This window comes from Podarcis pityusensis, assembly GCF_964106645.2.
Source record: "Podarcis pityusensis genome assembly, chromosome: 12".
NCBI lineage: Eukaryota > Metazoa > Chordata > Lepidosauria > Squamata > Lacertidae > Podarcis > Podarcis pityusensis.
Window position 1 is genome coordinate 36,807,273 of NC_138037.1, and position 27,672 is coordinate 36,834,944.

At 42.0% G+C, this 27,672-nt stretch overlaps 1 protein-coding gene across 2 annotated transcripts in view; it reads right to left on the minus strand.

Moving 5' to 3' along the window:
• Positions 1–27,672, minus strand: part of SKAP2 (src kinase associated phosphoprotein 2) — a 99,957-nt gene that overhangs the window by 58,869 nt on the left and 13,416 nt on the right. For both annotated transcript variants that reach the window (XM_080975038.1, XM_080975039.1), the window contains exon 4: positions 20,514–20,621. In XM_080975038.1, the coding sequence (XP_080831164.1) occupies positions 20,514–20,621 (108 nt within the window). The remainder of the gene's footprint in view (positions 1–20,513; positions 20,622–27,672) is intronic.

Below are 27,672 nucleotides of genomic sequence, written 5' to 3' on the forward strand. Positions count from 1 at the left end.
AGATCCCCAAAAGACCTCAGAAGAGACCTGATAAGCACTTTTCCCTTTGTCAATCAAGAAAAAAAATCTGGCTGACTAAGCGGTTTTTGTGCTTTCCCCCTTACCACCTCTGCAAGATGCCATAAGGCAGAGAACCTGGGTTAAAAGGACAGAATTCAATTTTTATGAATGGAAACTGGGGGGGGGGGGGACAGAGTTACCTAACTCAAAATAGGCGTACAACTGTACAGTCCTTCTTTCCTTTCACACAACATACAAAGGCCAAACAGATTTTTTAAAAGGGGCAACATATACATTATCAAAATGAAATATTCCCCAAGGCTCGATTACTGCACCTTCAGAGTTAAGCAAAGAGGGTTTTTTACTGAGTGAACTAAAGCAAAGTCATCATTCTCGAGGCAAAGGAGGGAAATTCTAGCAGGATGCAGAGCCCTTGAAACTAGCACTAAAATTAGCAGATACTAAAGGCATGATTAGATGACCACTTACAAGACAGCAGTTTCATTGTACTGAATAGGAGAATACCACTATGTGCAATATGCAATATGACCCTTCGGAGTCGTTTGTGCTATAATTTGCTGCTCCATATCGCCGTACATTTTATTAAACTCTCAAAATGCTTCATTTTTTTACCCAAAGATCAAAATGCATTTGCATTATTTATCTATTCCCCATCCCCCACACAAAGCATCCACTCTTTCTGGGCTTTTTTTGGGGGGGCTTTTTTCATTTTCTCAGCAAAATAATAACTCTTTGGACCTTGCAGGCAGCCAAGTATCAGGCTTTAACCATCTGTCAACTGGCTTGGATTCAGCAAGCATGCTCCCATAGTTTGGGCTCTAATTGTGTTTAATGCTGCACTAATTATTTCAATGGGGAATAATCTTGTACAGTCAAAGTTGACTCATTTTATAAACTGGAAGCTCCTCAGCTATAAATTGGCAGGTCTCATCCTTCATTTCTCCTAAGCGTTGTGCCAAGGGGGAATAAGTATATGGTTGCTCTGTGACCAAATGTCATGTGCTGGGCAGAAACATTGATCCTGGCTATTAATCACTCCACAAGCCCTCCCAGTAATCAAAGGGCACAGCTGCAGTGATATATGACCAATGTCAAAGCAGAAAGCCCTTTACAAGACTGCATGCCTACCAGCTGATGGCCAGTATGTAGTACAGTGTGCACACTAGCCAGCCCAAAATGCCCAGGCTAATTAATCACCACCTCTAACTGTTCATACTATCATTAAACACCTTTATTGGCTGAATTATCTGAGGATTCTTACCCCGTAATTGCTTAGGTCTGGAAGCTATGAACCTTCTCACCTGGATACACAGAGCTGACTATTACCTGCTCTGGACCACCCCCTGGCCTTTCATTCTCTCCTCGGAAGAGTTTGCTGACCCAGCAGTGAACCAGTGACGAGGAGAAAATTGGATACCTTTCCAACCGATCTTGGGATGGTTCAGTTTATTGGGAGAACTAAATAATGCCGGGGAGGTGGGGACGGGGGGAAATAATTGGATCAGCTTTTAAAATCTACTCATTGGGACTTCTATTCTCAAGGGGCATGAATGCCAAATGCAGAAGTCAGAGGTGCCAACCTGAATTAAATATCGTGGGGGCCCAGGTAAGCCCTACCCCACATAACTGATCACATGACGCAGTGCGCACACACTATTTGAATGGGAATTCCCATCATCTTTGTAGGGGCCCAGCACCCTCAGATATTTTATTGTGGGGGCCAAAGCCCCCACTGCCCCTAGGAGTTGACTACGTTTTTTAAAATCTGAAAGCCAAAGAAATGAAGATTACAACGAATGCATTGATTCAGGCCAGAATCTGTCTGCCAGAACCAACTCAAGGCATCAGCACCAGCACTAAAGACTAAATGACTTCCGCAATGCTGGTTATCACTTGCTGCAGATCTGGAGAAGGGCTGTAGCTCAGTTGTAGAGCATAAGGTCCAATCCCTGTTATATCCAGAAAGGAATGGTAGAGAACCCTGACTAACACTGGAGAGCTACTGTCAATCAGTCTGGATGATACTGAGCCAAATGGACTCAATGGTTTGACTCAGTATAAGGCAGCTACCTGGCCCGACATTTACAGAGTTAAAAATACTGGATTCTTTTCATAGCATCTCCCTTTGAATGCACTTGGGTTTATATGGAGCAACTACTGGTTCCATTTTAGAAGTCATAAAGGGAATCGTGACAATGACCCAACAATTTGAAACCCATGGTTCTTATTCATTTCCTGTTATGTGATACTTGACAACTAGCAAAAAGTTGAGTTACACCAAACGAATCAATTCAGTTTTGAATGAATCACAACGTGCAGCTCCTTGTGAAACCAATATTCAGGACACCCGTTATGGATACCTTAAGAGCCACGGTAATCAATGAAGAGACTGTTTTGGAAGCAAACAACAGGTGGAGGCAAACAGCATTCTGGAGAGAGTTGAAGGCATTACCACAGATGTGTCATTGCTTGTGGTATACACACTTATTGTTACGGCCCCACTATCATCTCTGGTCAAAATAGAAGACACATAAATTGTTTTTCAAAAACTTGCCTGGCCAAGAAAATGAGATGTGCTTGCATACCGTGGTCAATAATGCTTGCTCTATTCTAAACAAATATTGTCTCTCTACAAGCAGCTTGCAGTAAGAGAGAAACCCCAAAAATATTGTATGGGATTAGAATTGATTAGTCAAAGAATGCCAATAAAGGCAATACACTCATACCTTAGTTGTCGAACGCCTTGGTACTCTTACGTTGCAGCTCCCAAACAATCGAAACCCGGAAGTGAGTATTCCAATTTTTGAACGTTTTATTGGAAGCCAAACGTCTGATGTGGCTTCCGCTATTGTTTCCAGGGCGCCTGCGCAGTCGGAAGCCGCGCCTTGGTTTCTGCACGTTTCGGAAGTCAGATAGACTTCCAGAACGCGCTCTGTTTGAAAACCAAGGTACGACTGTAACTGCAGTGACAGTAAGGGTTGAGCTTTTCTTCTGCTCAAAACCAATGTACTGAGCTGGAGTGAAAGCAGGCCACAATGTTATGGAATAACCACATTCAAACACAGATTATGGCACTGCAGACAAGGATTTTTAACAGACTAACACCATTGTTGAGGGAGGGGGAGGGATGGTGGTGCAACGAGGAGCCACAGCACTGTCCCTTCTCAAACCCTGTAGTGTAGAAAGTGGCAGCACTTTATTTTCCTCTTGTTGACATTAGAAGGGGCAAAGCTGACATTAGAAGGGGCTCAGAGAGAAGTAAACCAGGCCTACTGTGGGTAAAGGTAGACCGGAAGTTACAAGAAAGGAAGTAGCACATATACATACTGTGCCTACCATTCATGAACCCAAAGCCCAAAATGTGGAGAACTACTGGCCTGTGACCCACTTGTGTCCCACAGTGCACTGAAATCACAGAGCTGTAGAGTTGGAAGGGACCCCGAGAGTCATCTAATCCAAACCCCTGCAGTACAGGAATCTCAACTAAAGCATCCATGGCAGATGGCCATCCAACCTCTGCTTAAAAACCTCCAAGGAAGGAGAGTCCACAACCTCCCGAGGGAGACCGTTCCACTGTCAATCAGAGCTGCAATTAATTGATTAGTGTGTTGTGTAGTGTAGTCCCCCTCCCCTTTAATGCACTTTTGCTGCTTCTGTCTTCCTTTCTAGGCAGCAATTCAACAGGTTAAGCCATTTCTGGTACGAAAATACAATTATGGAAAAAAATTCATCATGACCGTACTCTCTATTGTGTTATGCCATGCCCCGCAAGGCAGCCATTTTGTGACTGGCACCCCCCATCACTCTCTTGAAATTCAAAATGTGCCCCTTGGTTGAAAAAGGCTGGTGACTCCCTGGGCCTAAACTTACTGGCAAGGACTCTCCAGGCAGAGTTGACCCAAGACATTTTGGCACCTATGGCAGATCCCAAAATGGCGTTCTCTTCCCTGCCAGGGAAGGGGTCAGATAATAATAATAATAATAATAATAATAATAATAATAATTTATACCCCACCCATCTGGCTGGGTTTCCCCAGCCACTCTGGGCGGCTCCCAACAGAATAAAAAAGTGATAAAATATCAAACATTAAAAACTTCCCTAAACAGGGCTGCCTTCAGATGTCTTCTAAAAGTCAGATAGTTGTTAATTTCCATGACATCTGATGGGAGGGTGTGCCACAGGGCGGGCCAAGAAGACCCTCTGCCTGGTTCCCTAAAACCTCACTTCTAGCAATGAGGGAACCGCCAGAAGGCCCTTGGAGCTGGACCTTGGTGTTTGGACTGAACGATGGGGGTGGAGATGCTCCTTCAGGTATACCAGGCTGAGGCTGTTTAGGGCTTTAAAGGCATCAACACTTTAAAGAATTGTGCTCAGCATCAACACTTTGAATTGTGCTCAGGAATGTACTGGGAGCCAATGTAGGTCTTTCAGGACTGGTGTTATATGGTCCCAGTCTCCAGGTTATTGAGCAAAGGGCTTTCCTATTTACTGCTTCCTGATGCTTTTAACTGGAGAGGCCAGAGGTTAAACCTTAGACCCCCCAGAATGTACAGCATGTGCTCTATAGGTACGTTCATTTCAGGCATGAATTTTACCCGCAATCCTTGACATTTAAAGCTTCTCTTCTAAGGCAGCCAGTACCAGGAGCATGAGGAAACTTAGCATGGGGGGGGGGGGAGCATGAGGAAACTTTCCCCAACAATTTGTAGGTATCGAGAAAAGATTTCAGAACCTCAAACTTTAATGAAAGCTGAAAATTACTTTTCGGCAATCTGACAGAGAATTCGAAGAAGAATTTTTTTTAGATAAATTACCTGGCGACAAAAAGTGCTTTGCGATCTTCGCACCCAAACTAGGAAGTGCTTTTAAGACAATTAAATTATTTCGCTTCGGGCTCTGTCTTTTCAATTTGAGCTAATGACACCATTTAAGGATGGTCCATTTAACTGAGGGTCTTTTGCAAGGCAGACAGACAGAAGGCAATCTGGAAGTGTTTGGTAGGATTTTTCCATATTTCAGAATTTAATACTGAAAGGTTTCCATCAAATTCTCCCACTCAAACATTCATCACCAGAATGAAAGTATAATCTCACAAGATAAATGTGTGGCGGGTTTTAAAGAAGTTTTCCCCACATTTTTTTCTTCTTCCCTCAAAAAGGAATCAATTTCATCCTAATGGCAATTATGGCACTGTGGAGTAATAACAGTATCAAGTTGGCTCAGTCTTTCCTCCTGCCTCTAGAGTGCGCCCAAATCACTCCTATTACTTCTGGCTTCAAGACCAAATTTCCTGTTTCTACTCTATCAACGTGCATATTAGTTTAAAGTTTCCAGAAGAGAAAGAGACTACCAGGCCTGTGCCAGGCATTTACCACAGGATACATACCCTCCAACATTTCTCTGATGAAAATAGTAATAATATTCAATAATACTAAATTAATAACAACAACAACAATAATAATAATACTTTTACTATTTATACCCCGCCCATCTGACTGGGTTGCCCCAGTCACGGTGGGCAGCTTCTAATATATATAAAAACAGAATAAAACATTAAACATTCAAAAAACCTTCCCTATATAGACATACCTTGGAAGTGGAACGGAATCTGTTCCGGAAGTCTATTCGACTTCCAAAACGCTGAACTTCCAAGGCGCGGCTTCTGATTGGCTGCAGGAGCGTCCCGCAGCCAATCGGAAGCCACGCCGGACATTCGGCTTCCAAAAATCATTTGAAAACTGGAACAATCGCTTCCGGTTTTCAATTATTCGGGAGCCGAAATGTTTGACTTTTCAGGCATTCGGCTTCCGAGGTTCCACTGTACAGGACTGCCTTCAGGCGGCTCAGGGGTCGGATAACTCCATACACTCCAACATTTCTCCAATGTAAATAGGGATGCCCTAAGGAAAAGCGGGACATGCTGGGATCGAATCAGAAACTGGGACTGCTTCTGTAAATCCAGGACAGTCCCTGGAAAATAAGGACACTTGGAGGGTCTGAGGACAGTGACAATTGTATGCTTCTTCAAAGCACTTCCGTTGCGTCTGCTCTTCCGATTATCTGGGAATCCAAACAGACGCACCATCCTCAGGGTGTTTAGCACCCGAACACAGTGCAGTGGAAAACCTAAGCCCCATGTGCCCTGTTCCCAAATGTTGTTCCTTGCTTCAGAGCACAACAGCCCTGCTCTGAAATGCATAAAGAGCTCCACCGTCCATTAAGGCTTACTTGCTTTTTCCCCCCTACCTGCAAACACCACACTGTTCCTTTCTTGTAACTGCTGAGGAAAAACAAGCATACGTAGCAATTTCATGAGCACATCGCATCACCCACAGCATTGCGAATACAATAGAGCAGCTATTAAGCAGAAGTCCAGATTAAGATGAAAGAGAAGGTGAGGTGTTTTCTCCTGTCAGCAGTGGCAGAGCCCTGCTGCTAGTATGTGCCGCGCTACATCATTGCTGGCATCTGCCTGCTCATGTAAAAACATGAAAGTTGCTGATTCTGAGGCAGGCTGAAATTAAAATGTGTTTCTCCCACACACACACACACACACACACACACACACACAATTCACCAATACCTCCAACTGCATCATGACTCCACTCTGGTCTCAATTCAACTTGATTAACGCTTGGCGTTTTCACTTTGCAGCGGGAAAGCCGATTAAAAAAATAGGTTTGCTCAGGATGCAAGGACTCTCATTTAAAATACCATAGATGATGCAGTTCCAGGTGTCGTGCAATTACTATTGGGATGTGCCAAGTTTGTTGTTGTTGTTTACAGAACACCAGGTAAAACAGAAAAATCGGAAGTGCATATACTTACACACAGAAGGCAAGGAGCCATTGAGGTATAGTGGTTTAAGAGTGATGGACTAGGAGCTGGAAGACCAGGATTCAAATCCCAACTCACACATGAAGCCAAGGGTGACCTTGGGCCAGTCACTGGGCCTTGTCGTAGGCCTACCTTATAGGATTTGTTGTGAGAATAAAATTGGAGGGGTGCAAAGCATGTATGCCACCTTGAGCTCCATGGAGAAAAGGTAGGCTATAAATCAAATAAACAAATGAATAACCACCTGCAGATATGGCCACGGCTGTTTAAAGGAAAGCCAGTCCCACCTTGTACAGCTAGTGCCACATCCTAGTATGAAGTAGCACATTCGTTTGGCTTCGGAGTCTTTGGCAGTTGCCATCAAAACGTACAGAAGTGCTTAGAGGGATCACAAGTTACAAAATAAGTGAAAACCTCAAGGTTAATGCCAATTACAAAAATACAGCAGGGAGCTCCTTAGGATGAAAGTGATCGAACATCATTCGCATGAGAACGTAACGAGATTTTGCTGAAGGAGATACCAAGATACCAAGATCCACCCAAATCTGCCTTCTCCAACTTCACACCGTCCAGATGTTTTGGAATGCAGCTCCCATCAGCCCCGGACATCTGCAGGGCACCAGGTTAGCAAGGCTGACCTAGTACATCATCCTGTCTTCAACAGCCAGCCTCTGGGAACTAACAAGATGATTGTGAGTATGATAGCAGTTCCCTGTTTGTCCACAGCATCTGGCATTCAGAAATATGGTGCCTCCGTTTGTGGAGTCTTCATTTAGTTATCATAGCTGATAGCTGTTGATAGACCCACCCTCCATGAACATATCTAACCCTTTTTGATGTCATCTAAGCCAGTGACCATCACCACATATTGTGGTAATGAATGCCATAAGTCAGTTATGTGTTGTGTGACAAGTGCTTCCTTTTCTCAGTCCTAAACCTTCTGCCAACTGACTTCATTAAATGGTGCTGAATTCTAGCATTGTGTGAGAGACTCCAATTTCTTACCAAACATTTTCTTCATGGCACTCGTTGTTTCATAAAATTTTGACTATGCTTTCCCTTATTTTACTTTAAAAAAAATACGAACTAAAAAAGGTCCAAATGCCTTCTCTCGAAGGAGACCGGAATGCAAATAAAAACCAGATGGTAATAATGGAAGTCAGCAGAACAGAGCAGAAAAGTGATTCCTGACATAAAAATAATCACAAAAGAATATATAAGAGCATTGCAAAGGTTTACAATGGGCGTACCAGTCCACCTACCTGGATGGATTGAACAATGTTTTCATGGGTTGCTATTTTAACTTCATATTAAAGTCTTGAAAATTAAAAAATAAGATAAAAAAAACAGTACTAACTTGTAAGCATAATTGTAAAATTCTATTGTGTGTTATATAAACTAGTGGCATGCCCACCAATCGGCAGGAGGGATGGTGCCTGCAGCACGGTCCAGCTTGCCATTTTAGAAAATGGATTTTCCAAATGGCAGAGTGATAGGATTGGGCAAATGCTGTCAAAAAGCAATTCTGCTCCTCAAGAGACTTTCTCTTATTACTTTCCCCTAAGGGGGTGGGTCAAAAGAGGGGCATGCCTTACACACACACACACACACACACACACACACACGTCTCCAACAGCCACTGAACTTACTAGGAGTTCGCCATGCTGTTTCCGTATTATATCTCCAGGCAAGGCAAGGCTGCCTTTCCCAGAGGAGCCATCCTTTCCTCCATTTTGCTCTCCCTGTCACCCAGTAGCTTCTCTGTTCATCTCCAGATAAACCCAGTGGCTCAGTGGCTATTCTGTTTCAGGTGGCATTTGGGGACGCAGGAGGAAGGTGAGCTAATCTCACTAAAGCTGTCATAATAAATGGAATGAAGTATGCGTTAGAAAGCTCTGCCTTTGAAGGTCTGGAAACGACAAGAGGCCTCATGAACACACCTGTATACACGTTTGTGCATGCCTACCCAGACAGCCACCTCTCTCACAGCAACGCTGTTCAAATGTCTGAAGGCCCAGGATTTGCTCCCCTGGCACAGATAGTCAGCACTGTCAAAACTGACCGCGCTGACTATGTTGGCACTGTGCAAGAAGTGGTTCCCGATTCAGTGCTAGGAAGGATGTTTGAGGCCCCAGAAACTGTACACAGACCCCTTTTCCTCCCACATGTGGTTCATAATCCAAAAGATGGTGCATTAATGCAATTCTGCCGACGTATCATCCTTGTTCGTTCAGGGAAACTGTCCTCTGAAGAGAACATAACAAACAACTGAAATCTGAAATCTTCAGTCATTTTTGCTCGCAAAAGACAAGTTAGGTTATCTTAATGCAGCCTGAAAACAATACAAAAGGCATTTCCAAGATGGAACAGAGTGCGCTTAGGATGCTGTTCAGAAAATCAAGTTTTACTGATTGTTAATGAAACTGAAAAGTCTAATTAGCAAGACTGGGGGATTTAACCTCAGCATTTTGGCCAAACACCAAGTTGGTTAATTACATCTTCCTAGCCAAAAAAAACCCCTTTGTCACTTTAATTAGATAGGCTATTCCTCATTTCCTGGCTTTAAAATGTTCTCGTGGGTTCACAGTACCACTGCGACGGCTTCCTAAGTTCTACCCAAGAGGCAGCTGCGTTTGATGTTAACACAATGATAATATATCTAGATCACAGATTATATCCTAGGAAGCACTTCAAAATATTAGTATCGTGTTAACTGTGTTGCATTAAAATACTCTGAAGAAATAACTCACTAAAACACATACAGCTACCCACATTCCACAAAGCGAAACCTAATTGGTGCCCAAGTGCATATGTGGGAACCCCTCAAAGGAAAAGTTCTTTTGTGAATCAGAGAAGCAGGGAGGCGGGGGAAGCTTCTCTGAATTATGCTATGTAAGCTCCTTTCAAAGAGGCAGGAAAAAAACCAACCAGCTAATTTTATAAAGCACTTCAGCATACAGTAATAGGACTTCAGTTTTAATACTGCATTGTTATAACTATAAACAAAGACGGGGGAAAAAAAACCTTTCACATTGTTGACTAGCAAATAATTTTACACACCATTAAAATGCTATGATCTATGCATCTCTTACCGGTATTCAAAGTCTAGCATGATAGTTCTCATTTTCTTTTTAGTAAAATTAGTAAAGCTGAAATAGTTCACATCAATGCTAAAATATATGTCAGAAATACATGCAAAGCTAGTGAGATGTGCCAAACTTTCTACCATGCAAAAAGAAAAGTGTCCAGCTGCATAATCCTGCGCTTGCCTGCTCAGACATGTCCCATTGAGTTCAATAGGATTTTACTCCCAGATACGTGCATTGCAGACTATATCGGCTCCATACCGTGTGTATGTGGGTTTGTGTTACCCTACAAAGGGGTTTGGAAATACACCAGTCCTCTTTAGCCAAATAAAGACGTCTGTATTAGTGATGTACTCTGACAACAATTCCAATAAATTAGTATTTTAAGTGGACTCTTATATATTTAATCCTGTCTTTATTTCTGTGGCTGCAATTTGTTTTCACTGTTTTTAATATGGAATTTTAAATTGTAATCTGCCCTGCGAGCTGCTGGTGAAGGAGGAGAAATAAACAAAATAATAATATTTACAATGGTTCATGTATTGCAAAACTCCTGTCAGATATTGCAGAGCCATAGTAATGTACAGAATTACTTTACTATTTTAACTTTGGAAATCTTAAACATTTTTTAAAAATACACTAGGGGTGTTCTATAGATTCCTAAATTTTCAATACTGAAATCTAAAATCAAAGATTCAAGTCCTATAGTAAAAGTAATAATCTCTCCCTTACCAATCCTGTTTTAAATATCACAACAATATGAATATACACCCCATGTGACAACACACTCCTTGTTCTGTTATAATAGAATTATTAAGAAAAATCACAGTGGCCAAAAAGAAAATTCTTCCGAAAGATTTGACTATGAATACACCGAAAGTCAGAACACAGCTGAGGAGTGAAGAAAGCTATAAAGCTATAAAAACCAGTGTGCGATTTCCTGGTCTGGCTTCTTGAGGTCATAAAACTCAAAGCATCCTTCCCAAACCCTCTTCACTCAGTTGTGCCTTAACTATTTGGGTTATAAATACTTTTCATCTCCTGACACGTTTTTTTCCCAGAGGCTCCATTTCCTGTGGAAATTGTAAATTCTTTACATATTACCATAATAACCAAACACATAGACGTAGTATTATTATGGTCAAAGAGAACTGAAGTGCTCCGCGAGATAACACACATGGGTATTAAAAGCCTTATTCTGAGTGGGTAAGGTTAATATCTGAGAAAAGCTGTTTCAAACTGTGATGAGAACGCATCATTTTGACTTTGCCGGTAAAACATAGCGCGTTATAAACTCGGCAGCTAGAAACGTACGGCCTCAACGCTCTGTCTGCAAACATCTTCACCCCAACCATTTTTTTCCAGCAACAATGCAACCACTAGAAATCTACAAAGGACAAATACAAAATTGGTTGTAGACTCTTATGGAACAACTAAGGCATCGTTTGCCTGTCAGGAAACAATAAAGCATTATTCCACCATCACAAAAAAAGGGGTTTTGGGGGGGGGGAGAGAAAGACCCATTGGAGACAGTATAGTTCTGTCGGTTGTGCAAATGTGCAGTTGCTAAGAGGCAAATATGCCCCTTGTAATCAAATAGCCCAGCTCAGCACTGCTGCTGGCTTGGGGCGAAAAGCAAATTCCACCAGCCACAAACTTAGAAACAGTCTTGAATTATTTGTTGCTGACCGCTGGCTGAACTCTGTCCTGATGAGCATCATCACCATTAGCCACTTCTCAGTGTATTCCATCACCCAATGGCAACAGCAGCATGCTACAGCTCAGGCTACGAGAAATTGATCAAACAGGGTAATGAGACTATTTCTTCACGGAGGTTATTTTAAATGAATATAAATATTTTCTTTCTACATAATTTGCCACAAAAGGTCACCGAGCTCCCCGTGATTCTAAAGAAAAATGTGGCAGAATTTCCTATCTCTGCATTTGAGTGAAACAAACAATTTCCGTGGATTTTCCTTTTTCTTTTTTTTTTTAATGGACGGTGGCATAAATCTTAATGGTCTGGCAGCATCCTATACAATTGATTAGAGGAAACATTTAAGCTGCACGTTTTAGTTACAGCTGAAAAGATATGATGCAATTTCAGAAAGGATGTATAACCAATCACGACTTGCTGATTATAAACCTTCCATAGAGGAACGTTGTTGTTTTTTTGCTGAACAGCCTAAACTTTAACGCACACAAATTGAACACATGGGCTGGGATCCAAATAGCCTTGCACAATGTTGCATCTATGTGCTCCCTTTTCCTGCCGCAGCCCCTCCAAAAGCTGCTCCGGTGTGGCCATATGGGACCATATTGAGAATCAGCAACCCTTCCACACACAAGCTGGGTCCACACAGGGCTGCTTTCCATTGATGCATGAGAAGGTTTGGATCCCAGTACCGTCATTAGGCTGAACGCACCTAGAATTATTAGGATAAAATATCCGAGGACGGGTTAGCGGTTTTCTATGGGATCCCTTCTTCATAATGAATTTTGCATCCCTGCTACTGAATGCGAGTTTAATTCACTTACCGTCCAGGTCCATTTTAAGCTTTGGCAAGCTACAAAGTGAAGGCGAAACCCTTCTTCCAAGTCTTGAGTGTAATTCTCAAGTATGATTTTTCAGCAGTGTCTCTCTGCAGAATTACCATTAAATATTGCACATAATCAGAGTGCTTCACCGACTGCAGCAAGGAAATACACGCAGTGACGAAATATATCCGAATGAAAGCTGTTGCTTAGGGTTTAAGGAAGAGCGTTAAGTGTAGCCTATAATGAAATCTACCCTTTCATTAAGTGCTTTGATAAAACAGATATCGGGATTCACCCCCCCCCCCCAAATACTGGCATAATTTTAGAAGAGGAAATAACAATGAAGAATTTGAATGAAGAGAGAGACTATACTTTTATAGTACATGCAAGCTGTATTGTGCTTTATAATTCCAATTCTTGAAAATTATCTAATGCATATATATTAATGGGAGGATGCACCAGCTAAGGCACAGGTGGCTAACCTCTGCATTCTTGGGAGCCGGTCTATTTCTCAAGGGGCCAGAAATCCTTCATAGGTTGCCAGGCTCTAGAGCAGGCATAGGCAAACTCCGGCCCTCCAGATGTTTGGGACTACAATTCCCATCATCCCTGGCCACTGCTCCTGTTAGCTAGGGATGGTGGGTATGGTAATCCCAAACATCTGGAGGGCCGGAGTTTGCCTATGCCTGCTCTAGAGGTACTGGCTACCTGCTTTTTGAGCACATGCACACAGGTAAATTTGGGGCACCATGTGTAGACTACACTGAGCTCTTCAATAGACAATATTCTGCAAGTACCCCAGTTTCTGTAGGAGACAGCTACTACCAGAAAGAGGGCCAACTTTGTGTTGCTCCCAAATTCTCCCTATCTTATTTTTTTCCGGCTGCTTTAAAATACCTTTTCTAAAAGGTATTGTTCTGTGCTGCTTTTGTGATCTTGTAGCCTTTCTGTGTCTTACATTTTGTTTCTTATGTATGTGCATTGCTGCAGCGTAGCGGAGGCAGTTTTCCCACTTCACCACTTCTTTGCTTGAAATGTGACCAGGAGGCCCCATTAATGTCTTCCTGTACATGCCCTCTAAAAGCAATGCTCAGCTCAGGCAGAATTACACCACAGTTTCACTGTATGTTTAGGAAACTTAACAAATCAGGATTAACGCTGACTGCAGTTAAGTGTTATGTCCCTCATCCATTACAGAAATTTTCAGTATCTGGAGCATCACTGTCTACCGATGCAAAATGAACACATAGACTATAAAAAGTATTCTCCAGAATGATCAAGCATAGTTTCCATTATCAGTATAGATAACTCCAGAAGGGTTAATTTCTCTGCTGAAGCATCAGACTAATTGTGGAACCTGAACTTCTTAGAAGCAAACTACAGGCGAACAATATAATATCCTCCCAAAATGTCTACAGTACAGTACTGAATTCTCAACGTGTCCACAAGTGGGATTAAAAGTGCATACAATTACCAATTAAAATCAATAGTACAGGAAAATTAGCAGCCACTAGCAGAAGAACTCTAATCAACTGCCTAGCCATTTGACAAAGTCCATTGCAACAGCAAAGGAGCCATCACAACTTCAAGTGCCAGTGAGCCAGATGGCATTACTGGAAAAATTATGCCCACAGACTGGCAGCCTGATCCTGTGATCACTGCCCAAGGGAAGTAGTAATGAAAACAATGAATAGTTAGATGTGATAGAGTAAATCAATTATCACCAACTCTCTGCAGCCTTCCCCCCCCCCCCAAGATTACTTTAGAAACTTCTTTCTCCTAACTATCAAGCACCTGGTTAGGTGATCAGGTTCTCATCCATTCTGATGACAAGTTAACTGCCAATGGAAATGGAATAGAATGAGATATAATGTTTTTTTGTGATTGACAATGCAGCATCTCCTAATTTGGTAGCTGGCAATTATTGGGATTAGTTAAATGTATTTCTAAGCACTGCCATGAAAAGCTTCCTACAGGCATTGGAAATATGTGCACCGTGAAGCTGCATTTTGTGCTCTACTCATTTGGCAAGAAATCACTGAGAAAACTCAAAAGCAAGCTAGGAAGTTTAAAGGCAAGAGCTTCTGCATTATGGCTTTAGAGACAAGGCCTGTAGCCTCCCCTATTCCCATCCCTCGCAAGACAATTGGGGGGGGGGGGTAATATCCTACTGGGGCCAATGGGAACCTTGTTCAAGCATAATTGCCATATGGGGGAACGATCTTGTTGAGATCACAGTTTAACCCTCCTCCAACGCTAAAATCTCAAAGAAGATTCTCCTCCACTCCAATAGGAGGCTTTTAAAAATCCCAATTCCTATGGCAGAGAAAGGGATATGTCAGCAATCTCTGTGTATGAACAGATGACAATGAAAGCAAGTGAATATGCACTTTTAGCTTTGGTCTCATATGCTACTGATATGTGACTCCTGGAAGTTTAACAGTAATGGAATGAGGCCCTCAAGCTGGAAAAAGTTCCCCACGCACAGTGACCCAGCATGCAGAAAGCTATTTCATTGCACAGCTTAAACTACCTAAACTTCTCATAAGAATATAAGAGCAGCCCTGCTGGATGAGACCATAGAACCATCTAATCCAGCATTCTGTTATCACAATGGCCAGTCAGATGTCAATGGGATACCCACAAGCAGCCTACACAATTAAGGCTGAAATACTATCTGAAGCAGAAAAGGGAACACTAGACAAGTGTGATACCCTTTCTCCATTACTTTCCCAAGAAACAAGACATGCTACACAGTGTTGTTTTTGAGTCTCTTTCCCCACTTCTTGCAAAAAGCAATAAGCCAAGCAACAGTAATACCACTGCTTCCCTGAAACATCACTCGCTTTAAGACGTTTTTTAGTATGTCAGACGAGGCTGGTCACAAGTTCTACCACTCGCATGGTGCTATAAAGCCCATAGCCAACTAGTTGCAATGAAACATGATGGCCTTGCTGGGGCTGCAAAGGAAACCGAGAAGTGGTGCAGTGTGATGCATCGAAGTGAAATACAAACGAAGGGTTCAGAAGCAATGAAAGATGTCTCAAACAACTGAAGTTTAAAATTTAGCAGTCTTAAACTATGAGGAGGAGGATTTGGCCAACAATGGCCAAAAGGGTACGGAACATGTTTTTACCCTTAGAAGCTTGGAGATACATGGCAGAAGGAAAACTCTGGAGAAGCCATAAATGCAAGGTGGCCGCAAGCCAGTATAGATCCTTGATGGCAAGAAAAAAAGATGGCAGAAAAGTGTTCGTGAAAACAAGTTACAATCTAACAGGGGTCAAAAGTTCCATAAAGAAAACAGTGAACTAGGAATCAACCCAGTACGCTTTCCTCCACAGTGCTGTAGAACACAGCCCTAAACCTGAATTGTGCTTCATTATGATTACAACTCCTACAGGACTAAGAACCTGTGGCTGTCCATTAGCTCAGTGCCAGTGTAAGGGTAGTTGGCACACTAGGAGAACTGTCGCTGCCCCTCTTCACTCATTATAACCCTCTGCACATGGTAAGAAAAAGCACACTTTCTGCTTGTCCCACATCCTCTAGAGCAGGCATCCCCAACCTGCAGTCCTCCAGATGTTTTGGCCTACAACTCCCATGATCCCTAGCTAATAGGACCAGTGGTCAGGGATGATGGGAACTGTAGTCCAAAACATCTGGAGGGCCGAAGGTTGAGGAATCCTGCTCTAGAGGAGCTGAGGCTCATCTCAGATTAAGTCAGAGAAAGTCAATACCGTGGTACCTTGGGTTACATACGCTTCAGGTTACAGACTCCGCTAACCCAGAAATAGTGCTTCAGGTTAAGAACTTTGCTTCAGGATAAGAACAGAAATCGGGCTCTGGCGGCATGGCGGCAGCAGGAGGCCCCATTAGCTAAAGTGGTGCTTCAGCTTAAGAACAGTTTCAGGTTAAGAACGGACCTCCGGAACGAATTAAGTACTTAACACGAGGTACCACTGTATAAAGGAGATAGCTATAGTCAGCATCAATTCCTGCAAGTGCGGAAGGAGGAAGGAAAGGGTGCGACAATTGTGAAACCTTCTACTAGTTATTACTATTATTTATTAAATTTGTATGCCACTCGATGCCCATACATAGCTGCAACTGTAGTGTATACATGCATTTCTCCGTGCAGTCATCGGCACACATATGACTGAGTTGAGCTTAGACCAGCTTGCATGTAAGAGAAAAGTTTGCCATGTAAAACTGCTGCAGTTTTTCTCTGCTTAAAAATAAAATGATCCTGCCGGTTATAAATCTATAGATGTGTTTGCATTTCAATATTTGTGGGTGGGGGGGAGAAGGGAGGGGAAATAGCACGTCTCTTTTCAAGAAAACAGCAATGCTAACAATGTATTGCAAATAAAACCACACACCTTAGCTTTTCTGATTTCCAAGTATATCAAAGGAATGGTTATAGCACCATCAGGTCAATGTCTATTCCTCACCACAAATGTATTAAGAAGAACAACAAACGCGCAACACTGTTGTACTATACAAGATCCTGTCGTTTGTTTTGCAAGAAACCCGGTCGTCAATAAGATTTTTTTTAAAAAAAAAAAATCCTATTCAAAAATCAATTATCTGGAGTCTTTTGTATAGAGAAGTACCACACCTTTCAGACAACTCGTATTAATGAGCAGGCATGACTATAGAATCTCCATCCGTTTTTCTGACAAAGCGGCAACTACTCCAGCCTCTCATTGAAATTCCATTAATCTGGTGCAGCCGGCTCCAGTGTGAAAATCAAAACTCCATCTAACCCTTTATCAGTTCACAATAACCTACCAGTGAACTCTGCCTGTTAGCATATAGCAAGTTATGATTTGGCTATCAATCAGGCTGCGAGCCAATAAAATAAAAGCTCGCCAGGAACAGGGTGTCTGGCGAGAATTCTGCATCTTGCTTTATTCCGAGGCCTGTTCCCTGGCAGTTCTTTCCACCTTCCCCTCGTCTTGCTAAACCTCTTTCTCTAAGGTGTCTGGGACTCTGCACGCTTCTCCTCCCGTGCAATTTAATTGCTGCCGGCAATCAAGACAGAGCATCACTGAAGTGCGCTTGAATTTCATTAGAAGATATAACTTATGCCACTTTACTACAGTACCTAATAAACCATAAAAGAAACCCAAACACATATGGCTGGAGGGAATAACTGGAAAATTAGGTGGCCATTGGGGAATGGGATGAACTTTTGAACCAAGGAAACGGTGGGGTGGGGGATATTTGTTAGAAAACAAAGTGGGGTGGGCTTGAGGAGGCAGACTTTAAATACATATAGAGATATGGGGAGGGGACAGAGGGTTGTTATTTTCAAGCCGTACAGAAATTTATCGACATAATAAAACAAACACATGTTTATAGCTTATATAATCGATCAACGTTTGGATCCCGAGTTCATGCCGAACACTTGGCAACAACCGAAAGGACAAAACAAATTCATCAGATTTGACAAAAAGGCCTTTTGATGACCTGGGCTAACTTAGTTATACTGTAGTTACCTGTTAAAAATAATTACCTTCTTTCTAATTAATGCACACTGTTAGTCAAAGGTCAGACAAAAAAGCAGGATTTTTTTCCATACGACAATGTACCTACAGTCCTGAAAGCAGATTTTTGCTACACATTCTCAATTATCTTTCGACAAAACCCCAAAGTCAAATCAAAAGTTGATTTTTATTTTTATTTTAAAAAAAACTTGAAAATGGTGCTTTAATTCTTTAGGTGTGCTATAATTACTGAGTGCAGTGGTTTCCATTTAAATGGAGAAAAACAGTTTACTGGGACATATAGCGATTTCATTCTTCTCAATAAGTGTTCTTGCAATATTAACACACATTTCTGAATCTGAATATTTTAGGTGTGCACAATCACATGGAGATACTGAAACAAAGTTCGTGCATTTAAAAACACTGAATGCCAACAAAAGCACAAACAACTGAAAGAAGTCTGAAGAGAAACAATGGGCTCAATTTGGTGGAGGTTGACCTTAAATGTAACTCCTTTCTCTGTACACAGAAGCCTTTGAGATCTGCTGGCTATGTAGAGAAAAATACAGATTTCTTATTTTAACTTACGGAGCGGATATCAAAATGTCTGACATAGAGCAAAGCGAACACAATTTGCACCAGAGGAGGATAAATCTGATATTTAACCGAGAGACAAACAGCAAAATTCATAATTGCTTAGTTTGTATATCACAGCAAACCATAGTCTGAAATTATGGTTTAACTTGAATGAGCAGCATACTAGTGCACACTGCTCAAATGCACCTGCTCCACATCCTCCCCCAGCTGTGAAACAAACCATGGCGCAGCTGGCTTAGCATTACAAACTGATCAGCGCTTACACTTAGTTTCTCTCCAACCCCCCCCCCCAAAAAAAACCACCACCCTGAGCAGAAACCACTACTAAAACAGCCACTCCACAATTGGTTGCCCAGACTGGGAAAGGAAGGAGCAAAGGGGGTGTTGCGTCTTTACTTTTCATTTAATAACCAATGATGTTTTTAATGTCTGCCTCACCTTTAGATGGTGACGTACATCACCCCAAATTTTTATTTTTTAACTGTAAGACTGCATTAAAAAAATCAAAAATAAATAAATAAAATCAGCAACAAAGTTGGAAACTTCTCAGATGACCCGCACATTAATATTGGTGGTACTTAATGCTAAAGCGTCAGCACCGTCGAATTCGCTTTCGCAAACAAAAACGGTTGTCCATTTTTAAACAAGCAAGGAGAAAACACTTCTCGCAACCTCTTCGTTATGCCTAGTGTGCAGTAAGCCATAGGCAGAAAACACAGCTGCATATTTTGTTACGGTATAAACCACTTCTGTCTTTGCGCCGTTTAACGCCAGGGGGAGAGGGGGGAGAGATTCATCTAAAAAATTCATAGAATCTGTTTTGCCAACAAATATAAAAGGGGTAGTCAAAAGCTAAAGGTTATTTTATTGCTTGTTTTTCCTTTACTTTAGCGCAAGTTGAATCCAGCAGAAGAGAACTCCAATTGCAGAGTTCTAGAAATGTGAAGATCCTGTTTTCTGAATCAGTTGTTAGAATGTGCATCACTTATGCACATATTTGACTTATCCCTGTTCTGCAATAGATATAATTTTATACCTCATAAAAGCAATATATGTTTCCAAAGGGAATAATCTGAAAAACATAAAATGTGGAGTAGCATGTTGCAGGGAAGCATTATTTTCAAACAGCAATTGAGTTGGAGCTACACAGTTTGATCATCATATGACAGAAAGGAAGTAAAAGTTGCTCACTTCCAAGTCTAAAATTCGGAACAACTAATTAGTATACACTGTTATGTGCATGCAAATTGTGATCTATCAACACTGTCAACTAGCAGAAAGAGATAGCTGCAAACAATAATCCCCATAGAACATTCACTTGTTCTTATCTTCAAAAATGTAAGAATGATTAAAATTTGATATATAATAAACTTGGACTGGGGGGAGTACTGTTCAAATGTAAGCACCAAAAATTGTTTGATCGAGAAACGTCAGTACATTAACGGGAAGACACACCATAAGAACAATTAATTTAATATTTTATGAACTCGCTCTGTTTCAAGTGTGCCACATGCAAAAAACAAAAATCCATCAAATGAATTCTCTTTCATTATTTATACACTAAATAAAACAAGTACAATAAAATTAAGGAAGAATCTGATGCTGAATTAAGAAGAGATTTGTCCTAAAGAAAAGAAATCCGAGTGTATCCGTTGCTGATTCATTTGTGGGAGGGCAGGGAGGAAAAACTAAGAGATCTGTTTTGGTTACTGAAACAAACAAGCAAGTGTGCAATTTTTAAAAATCCCACTGTATCTTATTTTTAGCCACTAGAGAGAGCTCTTCAGTTCCTTAAGGGTCTTGTGAAGGTAAGGAACAGGACCCACATGGTTCGCTGCTCATCTGTTTCCCAAGAATTGCACCAGCTCAGAGACACTGGCGGCCAACAAAACTCCCAAATCACTGTGATTATGGTACCTTGAGACAAAGAGAACCACTTACCATCAGAGGGGCCTTCATCCTCTTTATCACAGCGGTCAGATGCTACAGAGATATTGTCAGGAGGCACAGGGCAAGGGCCTTCACGCTCTTCCCCATCTTCGAGTTCTCCTGCACAAACCAAAATATTTATCAGGAGTTAAAACAGGCTCCTTTCAGTTTAATTATACACATATTCATCATGAGCTGAATTTCAAAGTAAAGCATGACCAAAAAAAACCCCAACCTGAATCCAACAGTAAGCTTTCCCCTCGATCCAGTTACCTCAGAAGCATGGTTGAGATCAAAGTTACAGTAAAGAACAGGGGTGCCAACTTGAATAAAAATGGGGGAGGGGGACCAGATAAGCCTCACCCCACAAAATTAATCACAAGATGTGGTACACATACACCATTTGAATGGCTATGCCAATCAATTTGTGGGGGCTCAAATATTTTATTGAAGGGGGCAATAGGAATGGGCTCCTATGGTAAAGTTACCAGATTTTTTTCAATGAATCCGGGGACACTTTTCAACTTCAGTCGGAATGATAGGATTTCGTAAGGGGACTGATTTGTAAATCTGGGGGCTGTCCCTGGGAAATGGGGACGTCTTGTAACCTTACCCTATGGTAAAGAATGAGAAAGAAGAGTTGGATCCGAATTAAAGTTAGCTGAGCTTAAGATCATAAAATGTGATGTTCAAATCATGGCTAAAATTCCATTAATTTCAATCTCAGGTGAAATCCCCACTCAGCCATGAAATTCACTGAGTAACCTGGGGACGATAGCTCTATACACCACCTTGAGCTCCTTGCAGGAAAGGAGATATAAATGCAAAAATAAACTCAACTTTACTCTGGATCCAACATGAAGTGTTTGAATGAGGAACGGCTTGTCAGCACTATCTAGCTACAAATTCCATTAACTACCATAATATCCCTTCCAGCAGAAACCCAATGCAATAATTCATTTATTAACTGGGGGGGGGGGAGGACCATGTTTTATTAGCTACACAGCAATATGTGCTTAAACGTAACATTTGATTTAGTGCTTTCTCTGACCATTCCAGCATAACAGCCACGCAACGCTGACATGCCATAGGTAGCACAATGTAGTCAGGTTTCCCTGTAGTAAACATTCGTTTGCTGCGGCAGCAAATCTTGGGCCATGTGTGGCATGACATACTTGTGACATGAACGCTTCATCACCCATCCACCTGCCAGTTCAACCTATATCTATCATGCCATCACTCAGTCCACTTTTCAGCAGCCTTGCGGTAGGGTAAATGCCACATGCCAAACTCAGCATAGATCCACTCAACACATAACACTCACATAACACCCGCTTGGTCATATGAATGGGCCCTTTAGCCTCTGTTGCTTGTCAAATCCATGGTTACTTGAACATTCGCTTCACAGTGTTGATTTGCAACAATAACCAACTAAAATGTGTTGCACTGAGCCCTATTACTACTATGAGCAGAGAGGTTACACAAGGGATTTAAAAACTTCTCTTCAGATGTTATAAAATAAATGTAAAATGCCCTCCTTGAAATATTCGCCTCCTAAAGCATTTTTTTTAAGAAGGGCAGAACAAAAAATAATAATTAGTGTCCAAATTCCACAGCAATTTAAATCCTGCACAACTGCTATTTGTCTAGCTCACCTTGTGCTTCCCCAAAAGCTACAACTCCCAGGGCTTCTTTGTAATCTGGATGTGTCTTAGCTGAATCCTCCACAATGTACAGAATCAAAATAATTGCAACTATTTCTGGCTAACGCATGAGTGCGCCTTCTGAGTATCTTTCAGGCCCTGGAACGCTGATGAAAGCAACATTTAAAGCTTACAGAAAGAACAGAATATCCCCATGTGTTTGAAAAATGCAGTCTCGTTAATTCAAAATCTCTAAACTGAAGTTTCAAAGTGTTTCTTACATACATTATAATACTCTATGAATTTGAATCATTAAGGAATGATGAAAACAGGAAAGATAAAGTAACAGAGGTTTGCTCAACCTCATTTTGTCACAGAGTTGTGAACACAGACCACAGCCAGCGTGGAATCACAGAAACCTCTCTGTCGTCAATGGGAAGCAAGCCAAGTAAACGCCAGATCACATGGCAATTTCTTTCTAATTTTAAGGTCCACCATCAGGGATCCACAAATCCCCATCCCCATAGGCAATTATTCGTACCTACGGGACCGCCTCTCCCGGTTTGCCCCACAGAGGACCTTAAGGTCCATAAATAGCAACACCCTAGTGGTCCTGGGCCCTAAGGAAGTTAGATTAGCTTCAACCAGAGCCAGGGCCTTTTCAACTCTGGCTCCGGCCTGGTGGAACGCTCTGCCTCATGAGACCAGGGCCCTGCAGGATCTGATTTCTTTCCGCAGGGCCTGTAAGATAGAGTTGTTCCACCTGGCCTTTGGCTTGGAGCCAATTTGATTCCCTCCCCCTCTTTCTGCATTTTAATATTTTAATGTTTCAATATTTTAATGTTGTATTTTAATCTTGTTTTTAAGTTGTATTCATTCAACTTGTTTTTATTATTGCTTGTGAGCTGCCCTGAGCCCGGCCTTGGCTGGGGAGGGCGGAGAATAAATAATAATAATAATAATAATAATAATTCTCCTCCACTACTGATAAATTACTTAAGGAAGGATCTCTGTACTAGATCATGAAGACCAATGATAAGGGCGGGCAGCCACAGAACTTTAGGAAGAGGGAAAGTGCAACAGCCTCACTTTGTGTTGCTAGAGTCTCACAACACTGACTCTAGTCACGACCAGCTGCAGCCCAGACTCCAGTCTTTCTGGTGACTATCCTAGGAAGTGTGCATGCATATGTAATAAACGTGTGTGCATATGTAATTAATATCAATATTCAAAATATATTTGAATAAAGTCTTCAAGCCACATTACATGCACTTTGCTGATGCCCCCAGAATCAAATATTCCAACTTAATACTTGGGGGTGGGGAGTCAAAAATTTTACACAGCACATAAAATTAACACAGAGCAGTTCTTATGTCTTGTATACTAAATATGTCAAAGATTATTATTATTAATAATAATTTATACCCCACCCATCCGGCTGGGTTTCCCCAGCCACTCTGGGCAGCTCCCAACAGATTAAAAGAAGAATAAAACATCAAATATTAAAAACTTCCCTAAACAGGTCCCAATCAATTTATTAGAGCATTGGAACAATGTCCATCTAGCCCACATGACGGACACCATGCCAGCCCACAGTGTTGTACTGCCATGGCACTCAACAGCTGAGGGATACCAAGGGAGAACTGAAAGGAATGACATGGGAGGATGGGGTAGAAAAAGAAGGGACCAAAACAGGGAGAACAAGCTAAAATAATGAAGAGGACACCCATCCTTTCCCTGGTGGCTACTTCCTCATATTCTTGGAGGAATAGCAACAGCAACTGGGCTCAGAATCCAGCTCTCCCCTCCAGCTCCTGCAGCTGACATGAGAGACTTGGTTCAGAGTGCTGCTCTCCTGCTCCTCCAGTACATTGGTAGTAGTAGTACCTCTCCTTTAAATCAGAACCAGTGAAGACAGTGAAGGTCCTGTGTGAGTGCCTGGAGGCGTTTGGAGGATGGATGGCGGCTAACAGATTGAGGTTGAATCCTGACAAGACAGAAGTATTGTTTTGGGGGGACAGGGGGTGGGCGGGGGTGGGGATCCCCTGGTCCTGAATGGGGTAACTGTGCCCCTGAAGGACCAGGTGCGCAGCCTGGGAGTCATTTTGGACTCACAGCTGTCCATGGAGGCGCAGGTTAATTCTGTGTCCAGGGCAGCTGTCTACCAGCTCCACCTGGTATGCAGGCTAAGACCCTACCTGCCCGCGGACTGTCTCGCCAGAGTGGTGCATGCTCTAGTTATCTCCCACTTGGACTACTGCAACGAGCTCTATGTGGGGTTACCTTTGAAGATGACGCGGAAAATGCAATTAATCCAGAATGCGGCAGCTAGACTGGTGACTGGGAGTGGCTGCCGGGACCACATAACACCGGTTCTGAGAGATCTGCATTGGCTCCCAGTACGTTTCCGAGCACAATTCAAAGTGTTGGTGCTGACATTTAAAGCCCTAAACAGCCTCGGTCCTGTATACCTGAAAGTGCGTCTCCACCCCCATCGTTTAGCCCGGACACTGAGATCCAGCGCCGAGGGCCTTCTGGCAGTTCCCTCATTGCGAGAAGTGAGGTTACAGGGAACCAGGCAGAGGGCCTTCTCGGTAGTGGCGCCCACCCTGTGGAGCACCCTCCCTTCAGATGTGTAGGAAATAACCAGCTATCCTGTCTTTAAAAGACATCTGAAGGCAGCCCTGTTCAGGGAAGTTTTTAATATTTAACGCTGTACTGTTTTCAACACTTGATTGGGAGCCGCCCAGAGTGGCTGGGGAAACTCAGCCAGATAGGCGGGGTATAAATAATAAATTATTATAGAACCATCCACAAAGAAAGAGGCGAGAGTCCTTCCATTTCAGCCTGCTCGCTTCTCCATTTCACCTGCTGTTCTTCCCTACCAGAAACCTCGTCCACTACCCCACTTTTGTGCGCCTTCCCCCATCATGGCGCCTCTTATGCATCTCTCCCAGGGGGATGAGATTCTGGCAGCGTCCTTCGTGGGAGGCGGAGCCCAGCATGAAAGCGCAAGTCTGAGATATGGGAAGCACAAGGTACCCAACTACAAGATTGGCGATGGAAAGGGACACTCCTACCCTAGGAGTTGAAGATAATGGTTGAGGTTAACCCAAGCCAAAACTGTGGACTCCCAACTATCAGCAAAGTTTATTTCTTTTTCATTTCCATGTGATAACGCAAATGGTCATATGGAACTAGTTTTCCCTTCCCTCCCTCTCATTGATGGGAACCAACAGTGGCAGAGAACTCTTGATTTCATGCCCTGCTTGTGGTCTTCCCAGAGGGATCCAGTTATCCACCGTGGGAAGCAGGATGCTTGACTAGATGGGCCTTTGGCCTGATCCAGCCAAGCTCTTCTCACGGTCCTCATTTGGAAGTTGTATACATACTGGAGAGTTTGGATTCGGCACAGAATTTTATTATATGTTTTATGGAGAGCAGACGCATCCCTGGTTACATTTCTCAATGTTGTGAGGAAAGTAGCACGAGGAATATATTTTTGAAAAAGTACTCAAAGCCTCCAAGATTTGTGGAAAGGCATTAAAAAGCACCAGATGTCTATATCTGCTAAGTCTGTCCATTTAAAAAGCCAACGTTAAGTGGGCTGCTTCCTCCTCAAAAGATTTAGACAAGATATACAGCATACTTAAAACTAAACCAAACATACCAATGCACTCTTTCATGCAACAAAAAGAAACGAGCTTTTCCTATAACAAAAAAAAAAAGTGTTATAAGAGCCAAACAAAGAGTTCATGTGATGAAGGATGCAACGCAGTTCACTTTAACATGTCCAAATTTCCTCTTTTTAAAAAAAAACAAACTTGTGTTACACACACATACACACACACACACACACACACACTCATAGGCCTGGCCCTACGGCCAACACTCTACAGCTTGTCAAAGGGAACCACATTTGAAACAATGAATGCTGTGCCTTCGTTCGGTCAGAGAAGTCACTCTTGAGCTTCTCACCCAATAATAATAATAATAATAATAATTGTGCCCTTGACAGGTACCTTGTGTCTACTAGCATACCTGGGAGGGGGAAGGAAATCAATAAAGCAAAGCGTTCAGTTGGTATCTATGTAATAGAAAACTAAACTACAAAGGAACAATAAGCATCAGGTAAATGTATCCAATACAATTTGCAGGCATAATTGAAAGCATTACAGCCTAATCAGACATCTAAAAGCAAGGCATGTTCAAACGAAATGTCTATAGACTCATTAGCGGGCAGCCATTCCATTATAATCATGCATAATGTCAGCGATGCCTTGAGCCTGTGCCAATGACAACAGCATAAATTTTGCATCTCATTTCTGCAGTCATAAAATTAATGATCAGTTTAAAAATACTTCTTTATAAAAAGTTATTACACAAAGAAAAAGCACGAATGTGTCCCTGTGACATAGCCAGGAGGATAATTAAGAGGCTAATGCTCATTAATATGGTTTCCCCAGAACAACCTTTGATTTATCCTAGAACTTTAAAAAAAAGTTTCATTAATTAAACACATTTAATGGTTACCGGAAAAAATACACTGTTCGTATTTTCTTTCGTCTGTGATTTAATCACTTATGTTTTGAGGGTAGGATGCTTTAATTTGCTCACAATATGACACACAGTACCTGACCCTTCTTTATTAAATAGCATCTTTTTTCATTTATAGTATTATTTGCTTATTGATCCTAGCAGATAATGGTGTTGCACTAAATACGGGAAGCTAGTCACTTAACCCCATTGTTAATGGAATTCCCAGTTATCGCAATAAAGATGTCAGATTGACTTTGCATCAGCTTCATATCAAGGAATCGGTATTTTATAGTGTCTTATGTTTTCTAACACAAGTGAACTTTCTTCCGCCTATGCTCTCCACAACAAGCGGAGTGTTTTGACATCATCAATATTTCCTTCTGTCACAAAACCCGCAATAAAGGAGCCATCAACATATATTTCAGTCAATACATTTGAAGCAAACTGTTGCTGCTCTGAGAACCCACCCCGCCTCTCAGATCCCTAGACATATGTACAGTGTTCACTATCTAACGAACCCATGCTCTCAAATTGCTCAGAGTTCCATCTCTAAAAAGTCTCTTCATCTTCTGCTATATCACATTCCATTAGGAATTAAGCTGATCGTTTATCCCACAACCAAACACCTTCTGCAGTGCTCTTAGCCAATTAACCAGTTGTGTATCTAATCATATACATTTTAGACCCTTTAGTTCCTAATTTCATTTCTTTTTTTAAAAAAAAAAGTCTTTCTGCTATTTAAAAAACAAATAGCTATACAGTGGTACCTCGGGTTACATACGCTTCAGGTTACAGACTCCGCTAACCCAGAAATAGTACCTCAGGTTAAGAACTTTGCTTCAGGATGAGAACAGAAATCGTGCTCCAGTGGCGCGGCGGCAGCGGGAGGCCCCACTAGCTAAAGTGGTGCTTCAGGTTAAGAACAGTTTCAGATTAAGAACGGACCTCCAGAACGAATTAAGTACTTAACCCGAGGTACCACTATACTA